At 40.7% G+C, this 9,054-nt stretch overlaps 1 protein-coding gene across 1 annotated transcript; it reads left to right on the forward strand.

Annotated features, from left to right (window-relative positions):
• Window positions 1-208: 208 nt before the first annotated feature.
• rbm7 (RNA binding motif protein 7) lies at window positions 209-6,523 on the forward strand. Its single transcript, XM_037085320.1, has 5 exons — window positions 209-466; window positions 775-937; window positions 2,423-2,498; window positions 5,224-5,317; window positions 5,512-6,523. The coding sequence occupies exons 1-5, from the start codon at window positions 374-376 to the stop codon at window positions 5,869-5,871; spliced, it is 786 nt and encodes a 261-aa protein (XP_036941215.1). The 5' UTR covers window positions 209-373; the 3' UTR covers window positions 5,872-6,523.
• Window positions 6,524-9,054: the final 2,531 nt, after the last annotated feature.

Raw genomic sequence — 9,054 nt, forward strand, 5'->3', positions numbered from 1 at the left:
CACAGGATGGCGAAGGTACAACCCGCCCCACTCTGCTTCTGATTGGCTAGTATCTATTGCGTTCTTTGGTTGGGTTGGTTAGATTTAGGCATCAGGAGCGACATTGGTTAGGGTTAAGGCTGACAAAATCAGATTAAGCCAATCAGAGGCAGAGTAGGGCGGTTCATTCCTTCGCCATCTGGTAAGAGGCTATCGCAGTATGTGTCGTAAAGTAGCCGCCGTTCGCTACGACGGAAACTAAAGTGTGACGGCATTTCACTTTACGACGATCCAGGCCTTCCGTTTAAATTCCGCAGAGCGCTTAATTACGCTATACGCTAACATCCACACACCGCCCGGACAGTACCAGTATCCGCCTATCTGCTCAGGTACAATGGGAATAGAGGATGAAACGGACCGGACGCTTTTCATAAGAAATCTGGACTCGCGAGTGTCGGAGGAGCTGCTGTTCGAGCTGTTTGTGCAGGTGCTGTTGTTGCTAACATTAGCTGTAGCTAGCAAATGTCAAGTGTATGGATAGCATAACACAATGCTAACAAATAGAAAGCATGTCAGAGATAAACATGGCTATAAAATGTGAAGTCTTGGGGTGCTAGGCTTATTTTGCAATACCTGCGGCTCCATCTCATATGCTAGAATGCTAACGCTGTGGACGGTCCCAACAGATGATGTTGAACCACGAACAGCGGCTAGCGTTAGCTTTAGCTAGTTGTTGTTGTTTGGGTGGCCGGTCGCGTCGTTAGGGATTAATTGTTTTGTTTTTTGTTTTTGCAGGCAGGACCTCTCATCAGAACTAAAATTCCTAAAGACGCGGATGGGAAACAGAAAACATTTGGCTTCGCCGTTTACAAACATGAGGTGTCCGCGCCGTACGCCGTGCAGCTGCTCAACGGGACAGCGCTCTTTGGGAGAACTCTTCATGTGCAGTTCAGATCAGGTGAGGTGACTTTATGAAGAAGTTAGGCGAAGAATCTGAATACTTTCTCCACCACTGATGTTAGATCCATTTCCGAGTTATGGCTAGGTTTCGGATCCAGACAGTCGGAGGGCTGCCGTGTTTGTTTTGCTACGGAGACCGGACATGATCTGACTTCCAGGAATAACTCGCTAGAAATTATTATTATTATTATTATTATTATTATTATTATTATTATTGTTATTATTATCATTATTATGTTAACAGTTTTATCTCACACGTCAAGTCTTTCAACCCTGTTGACTTTGTCTGAAAAAACGGCATCCAATGATTGATTAAACAGCACAAATGCACAGTGACACCGTGTGTGTAAAGCATGTATGGACAGGGTTAACCTATGATTGAATCTAATATTAAGGATTTTTCTGATTATTGGAATCTGTTTGTTCTCTTTTTTTTTAATTCCAATTGCAGGTAAAGTTAATAATAATAATAATAATAATAATAATAATAATAATAATAATAATAATAATAATAATAAAAAAGCTCTTACATAGTGCATTTGGCAATTAAATGTAAATGAAATAGTAAAGTACAAGTACCATTAAGTTATGCTTGGATACACCACTTAAGTAAATTGACTTGGTTACAGTGCTTTACAATTTGGTTTAATTTGGATGGTAATGTGTTTCAATTGACTGCTTATTCTGTGACAAGTCAGACTTTTTATTTTGTGTATTGTGAATATTTTTCATCCCCAAAAATAATGACACACATTTTATTTAGCTTTTTATTTCATATCCATGCGCATGCATGTATGTCCCATATCCCAATAGTTCTAAGTAATTTTGAGTAGTGCACTTGCCATACACCCGCCTTTAAAAAAAAAAAAAGAAAAATCAATTAAAATAATATGTATGTACTGTTGCCAGTTCGGCACTTTATAAATGACATGGTGTGCCAGTCACTCACTTCTTGAAAATAATAGGAATAGAAATAAATTGGCCCCCTCAGATAATATTATTAATAAAGCTAATAGCAAGTAGCAAATAAATGTCACCAAAAAAGGGCAATGTACTCTAATTTATTATGTAAAAATATAATTATTATAATGGTATTAAAACAAAATGATATTGATGTGTATGTGAGTGCACTCCGAGTCCCAAATCAAAGGGTTAGGGTTAGGGTTAATGAGGAAATCAAATGAGGAAGTTAAGTCTAAAATCGCAGCCTCTGTATTTACAGGTATACTCAGGGCTCCATTAGTCAGTCAAGTTTGGACCTTAGCTCCATCAAGAGGTTGCAGACAGTATGGCCAATATTCTTGCTGTGTGGCTGGTACTAAGATGATATTGATTACTGCAAAATCTAGTGAGTAAACAGCAGGAACATGGTAGAAAATCACAGTGTGATACCTGTAGCACATTATGGACATACTTATTTTTTAAACTGTATTGTTTTGTCCGTTCCTAATACCTCGTGTTCTGTCCCTTTGTCCCATTGTAGGCAGCACTCACAGCAGCAGTCCAGGGAACTCGCAGAATTCAAGTCCTGTAAATACCCCAAATCCTCATGGCCAAAGGTAAGAGTGTCCCATGAACAGTTTTGTCAGTAGAATTACTGCAGCTTCTGGCTCTTCTCAGCCTCAACTTGGCTAGACCTTTGTGTCTCTCTAGCTTTGCAGAAACAGCAATTAGCATGATGGTTCTGGGCTGCATTTTAAGCAGGTGGATTTTTGAGCTTACCTGAAGGCATACATCATGCAAATGTGTCGGGTAGAGATGCACCAGTCAATCAGCCAGAGACTCAGTCACTCTAAGCATAATCTGTGATGACTGGGTGGTCAGTGTGGGATAGATCCAGTTTGGACCCATTAAATTGTGCATATAATTTGAGGATAAAATAACAGCAAGGAGGTTCCTGTAGTATGAGCCTAGTTTAACTGTGCACATGTTGCTGACTCCTTCAGTGTTTACCTTTTAATAAGAGTCCTGGAAATCAGTAAACATAGTGTAAATGTTTATCAGGCGGCTTAGATTTACAGAGGCCATTTCACAAACAGGCCACTCAGTTATATGGACTAGGGTACAACTTTATGTTGGATAAAGTGGGATATACTTCAATTAGGTTTCAGTTGGATTTTATTAGATTTTTTAAAAATGATTTGTTTAGTTCTTTAATTGTCTTTATGGTCATACAGTTTGAATTTTCCATCAAAAAGATGCCAAAAAAATTGTGAATGCTTTCAATTACTGCAGTTTTTAGTACAAATTAATCATAACGCTTGTTTCTTCGTGAGCCGAATAGTCAGCTTTTTGAAATGTTTTTGCCGAACACCTCTTAAATCTGAAATATTTTGCCCTGAAAATCATATGTGTTACTGTAATAACTCGTTTAACAAATGCATCACCTATTTGTTGGACTGAGAATGAAGCCTTCTTGTAACGTAGTTAATAATTTTGAGTTTTTAATTGGTACCAGACTTTCTGTGTGCGTGTTGAATATGTTCCCGCTTCCTCCGTATTGAATATTACTTGCTGCTGTTGGCAGTACCTTTTGCACAGAAATTGGAGCACTGGCAAAAGATGTTGCATGAAATGGGATTGGACTGGTCTGTATTTACACAAACAGAAGACTCTGTGTGCAATCCTTTCCATGTTACATGCCAAATTTCATGCCCCAGTGCCTGTACAGGGCATTTACTGGAAAAGTTAAAAGTATTGGCCTTAGAGTTAAATTAGACAGTATCAGAATAATGTAATATAGTTTGTGCATTCTGAGTTTGTTAAATTATGTCCTGTTGTACTACTCGAGTAGAGAGAAATTTAGCTTTTAGAGTATTTATTGGAAAAACTGAATCAAATTTAGTAGTTAGAAATAACTGCCGTGTTTGATTCTTGTATGTATCATCTTTTGTAGAACCAACTAAAATTCAACATTTTCTTACTGATGCATAAATAGTTTACAGCATATTAGAGCAAACTCTCTGATGAGGAATGTTCTGATTTTGATTTGCATAATCAGTTCCTGGCAGCAGATTTAATCTCCCCAAAAGCAACCCAAAGTGGTGGAATTTGAATACCTGAAAATGAGGCTAAAAAAATAATCAATCACCTTTTTAAAAGTTTGCTTACAGTGTTGCTGTAATTATCATCTTAAAACCCACACACTGGCTGGCCTTACCTTGACTTTTACATCAGTCATTTTTGGGTTTTGATGTGTGACTGAGTTCTGTATCAAGACATAATCTTTCAAGAGAGATCCTTTTACTATCCTCCTCACTCCTAAACTTCCTCTGTGCTGTTGTCTTTGTCACCGTCACTAATTTCCACAGTTGGTTTTGGGACAGTTCATTTGTGGCTTTGTTTCTTTGTACCTGACATGAGGGATCTTCACTGTAGCAGTATTTGCCTTGTGAGAAAAAACAAGGCAAAGGTTTGGTAATGAACACTGATTTCAACATTAACTGTGAATAAATCCAGGCCCTTGGAACTGGATCAGTCAGACTTGGCTCCCCAGCTCTACTGATGGACTTGTTTGTCAGATATTCAGTAGCAGACTTTGGCACACACACGGTCGCTTTTTAAAAAAAATCCATCGCTTTGTTTTCCAACAACAGCAGCGCGCAGTGAACACAACAATTATTTTCCTGGTCTGTGCAGCGCGTGTAATGTCTAGTTGATGTGGCTAGGTGGATGGATTATGTGTTACTAATTCTTGTTGTTTGGCTTGGTACTAATTGCTTTTGGCTTCAGGTCTAACTTCTATTTGCAGGTTGTTGTTGTTGTTGTTGTTGTTATCATTAGAGGGACGTGCTCTGCCTGAAATGACAAATGTCTGTAAGCCCAGCAACATTTAATAGTGGGTCTTCTGTGATGGTTATTGTGTAGCTGGATAATGCATCATAAAAAAGAATTGGCACCACTGAAGTCTGGGTGCATTTCAGTAATATTGACATCTGTACTAATGTTTGTGCTGGCTTTTATAGTTTAATGTTTTGTACTTTTATTCTTTCGGTGGGTTTTTATTTTTACTCTTTTTGCACATCCAGCTGAATATTTATGAACTTTGACTCAGGCATATTTTCCATAAAGTGATTTCTGAAAAAAATGAAATGCAAGAGAGGTAAAAATAGATCAAAGAATCAATTAAAACATGAACTGAAAATGACATGAATAATAATCAAAACTGTGGAAGTCGAGCATGTGGAATATGTACCTGATGTTGGGCAGACAATCTTGCCTTTTTTTTTTTTTTTTTTTAAATGAGGAGAGGACATTTGACAGCAGTTTGCTTTCCTCTCACAGGACCCCAGTCCAGTTCAGTTCGCCACCGTATACTCCTCCCCCTCAGATGCAGCGGTCCTATTCCTCTCCTGATAATCTGCAGAAGCATGCTGTGGTAAGGTTTTATTTTTATATGAACGTAATGACCGTGGGCTGCACAGTCTCGAATTTAAGTAAAAGTTCAAATGTACCTCCTGATTCTGTGACACAAATCAAGAAACGTGCACACTGCATAGTTGAAATGGCAAAAGCGACATGGTTTTTTGCTCCAGTCATCATCCTGTTGTCTGTCTCTTTCTTCATCCGTAGATGAACAACGCGATGTGGCAGCTCCACATGCAGCAGCTTGATCAGCTGAACGGCGGCTTCTCCGCGCCTCAGCAGAGGCAGCTGTCCGCAGGTGGAAATTCTGGCAGAGGGGGCTCGAGGCAACATAATAACACCCCGTATCGACAGCAGCCGTCCCAGATGCACAGCGGCGGCAGAAATCAGCGCTATGCGGAGGAGCCAGGCTCCGGCCGCCATCAGCAACACGGCCACGGCCGGGACAGCTATTACCACCAGAACGACAGGAGTGGCAACCGCCACTACAGCAGCAGAGGCGGAAGCAGACACCACGAGGACAGGGGTGGCAGCCGTGGCTACCAAGACAATAGGTGGCGACGGTAAAGAGACGCTTAAAGGATTTCTGCAAAGACTTCAACTCTTCACAAATATATGGACAGCCTTCTAAAAACTATCATGAAATTATGTTCACAAACTCACATGTATACTCAGGTTGTTTGTACATGATCCTACCAGTTTGAAGATTTAATAACTTATGCCTTAGAGCCATTTTTGTTTACTTTTTAAGGCGTTTTTAAATTTGTACACTTACATACTTTCATGTGAGCTTTTCCTCGCAGATGTCTCAAAAATTTTTGAGGGGAACAATTGTATTGTCACAAGAGCAAGGGGTGGGAAAAAATTCAGACGTGACTGACCGTCATTTTGGAAAAAAAACAACTTATTTAAAAAAAAAAGGGGGGGGTTAGAATATTGGACAGTTTTTATGTTATGCAAATTGTATTTAAATGGTGCTCCCAGAATTTTTAAATTCTTCAGGTACTTTGCAAAAAAAAAACAAGAACAAAATTTCCAGCTAAAGATTCCACCAGCACCAGTTTTACTGCAACAGGACACCAACCCTTTCTTAATGTTTGATCTGTTGACCTTGCTCTTTGCAAAAACGGGCTTTATTTTATTTTTTTATTCTGAGTCTGTAAGACAAACTGTTTTAAAAATGAACATTTTCATTATTATAAAGCTCCTTTTGATTTGACTGCTGCCTTGTCTTTTCATGTGACCGCCACACAGAATGCCTGGCCCCCTTGGCTGCTCACCATGAATGCTATTTACAGCTCTTTGTGTATGTGACTAAGTGAGCTATTGTATGTTGACGCTACATGCCATTATACATGCACACACACCGGCCTCATCTGCACCTATAAATGGCCTACGTGTAACTAATAGGCTTGTGCAGTGGGTTATGAAGTAATCTACAGGTGGCGCCACAGGCATCCTTTTATTGAATCAATTAAGATGTTAAATATAACCGAGCCACATGATCAGCTCCTACATTTGACCTTTTTCTATTTCAGATGCTTTCAAGTCTTTACATGGATTTGACACCCACCCTGTTCACTTTACAGCATGCAATTATGTTTGGTGGTGGGGGGGTGTATTTTTTTGTGCACCAGCGTTGAGCACAGTGATATCTGGTTCTTTTATGAGAAGAGTCTTAGCACCAATTAATAAAGGCACAGGTTTCTGTTAATTTCCAGATTGGGGGGGGAAGAGGTAGAATCTATTGTCCCATCCCAGAATTAGCAGCACTTTGATCCTTAACATCTCATGTTGCCATCTGCCTCCCTCCCAGCACTGATGCCTCAGTGTCAGTCTGTGATCGGGCTTGCTTACAACAAAGTGATGATCAAATCCCTTAATGTCCGCGCCGAGGTCATAATCTACCCTTCCGAAAGTGCTTATGCCGCTAACGGCGCTGTATCGACGACTATATCCCCAATAAACCTCCGGGTGTCCAAAAGCGGAGGTGCATTTGCACCCTGCGCACTAAGCTCCGCGTCTTGCCTGTAATCTGCCCCGTGTCGGATTGCATCCTGATGCTCCCAAATCGCTCTAATAGAGAGTATCCTCTGTTCGGTGTCGGTACTAGGAAGGCCCTTATTACGCCTCTGGCTGCGGCATAGCTCTTTTAATTGGTTGATCTGCCTGGCGTCGCCAGCCCTGGAGCAGGCGGATTAGAGAGGCCGCTCAGTAGCCGCTGCTGTGTGGACTTATATAGAAGCGTGTGTCTCCTGAAATGATCCACTTCCAAACGCCCGGAGACCCTCCCTTTTCCAGCAGCCTCGCAACGCAAAACCACAAGTGTCAAGATGCCTGCAGCCGTGATTCCTCGGGTCCTGGCAGCCCGGCGGGTTGTCGGGTTCATCGGTGCCGCCTGCAGCCCCGACGCGCCTCCAGGCCTCTCTCACTCCACTGCGCGGGGGGACGGGGCTCTCCGTGCGACCACTTTAAAAGTGCTTTAAAATAGTCACATGTATACATTCCCATGTGTAACACTTGATTCATTATAATTAAAAACAGTAGTTATAGAGCGGATCTTTAGTTTTTGTTTTTAAAGTTTCTTTTTTTTTTTCTGAAATGCGCGTTTAAAAGATATGGGGGTTTCAAATTTGAAATTGTGTCTGTCTTTCTCTGCGGCCAAACTCTTAAAAAAAAAAAAAGAAGAAAAGAAAGAAAGAAAAGAAGTGCTCCACAGTTGTTCTCCCCCCCTCTCTCTCTCTGATGAAGCCATCAGACCTCTGTAAAGAAGCAGAGCTCTCCGTGCTCAGCTCCTACATTTCCTCCTCCACAGTCGTCCGCTCTTTGAACGCGGCGGCGTCGGTGAGCGCGAGCAGACAAGCGACTTCCGTTTATTTCCACTTCTTGGGATGATGATCACCCTCCTCCTCTTCCTCCTCCTCCTCCTCCTCTTCCTCCTCTAAATCTAACCTGCCCCGAGTGTCCCCCACAGTGACGATTCTTCTTCCTCTCATCATTGGTTAAATTAAAACACTGGGGCCGATACGTGAGAATAAATATGGAGCCTTGCAGAAACTTTTCGTTCCTCCTCCTCAGCCTGTCTGAAATAGAAAATAACGCCATAAAAACAAATAGAGGGCTGATCTGTGGTAAGATTAAAATAATAATAATAATAATAATGGGAAAATGCGCAACAGGTCTCAGTGAGGGAGAAGCGTGCGCAGAGCCTGTCAGAGGAACTGTAAGTGACTCACATTAATGTGGTGGCCTAGACTGATACCATATATATATATTTTTGTTTGACTTTCAGAATAATAGGCCCGCTCTTCCGAAAACAGCCTTTTGTTAGTTTGCGCCAATCCAGAACTCAGAGGAGGAGTCCCACGGGCTGGTGCTCTTATTTCGCCGTAATTTAATTGAAAGATGTTACCAAGACAGTTCCCCTTTTATTCGGCGTGCCTTCATGTATTGCCATGTGCACTCAGTTGTGCATTAATAATAAACTACAACTGCGTCAGTTGCTTTGGCAAGACAGCAAAGACTGAGTGGCCTTTAGCCGCAGTCCTGCCACTACTGTGTTCACTCTAAGTATTTATTGCGGCGTTCTTCTCGTTCAATAGTTATCCTGTTGAATAATAATAATAATAATAATAATAATAATAATAATAATAATAATACTTATTGTTATTATTATTATTATTATTATTATTATTATTATTATTATTATTATTATATTGTTTTGTTGTTGTTATTATTGTTGTCATTATC

Source organism: Acanthopagrus latus, chromosome 2 (assembly GCF_904848185.1).
Source record: "Acanthopagrus latus isolate v.2019 chromosome 2, fAcaLat1.1, whole genome shotgun sequence".
Classification (NCBI taxonomy): domain Eukaryota; kingdom Metazoa; phylum Chordata; class Actinopteri; order Spariformes; family Sparidae; genus Acanthopagrus; species Acanthopagrus latus.

Bases quoted from the DNA above. Each gene is read 5' to 3' on its own strand.
- rbm7 (XM_037085320.1), top strand. From the start codon at position 374: ATGGGAATAGAGGATGAAACGGACCGGACGCTTTTCATAAGAAATCTG. The intron at 467-774 runs GTGCTGTTGTTG...TTGTTTTTGCAG, and splicing joins TGTTCGAGCTGTTTGTGCAG to GCAGGACCTCTCATCAGAAC. The intron at 5,318-5,511 runs GTAAGGTTTTAT...CTTCATCCGTAG, and splicing joins ATCTGCAGAAGCATGCTGTG to ATGAACAACGCGATGTGGCA.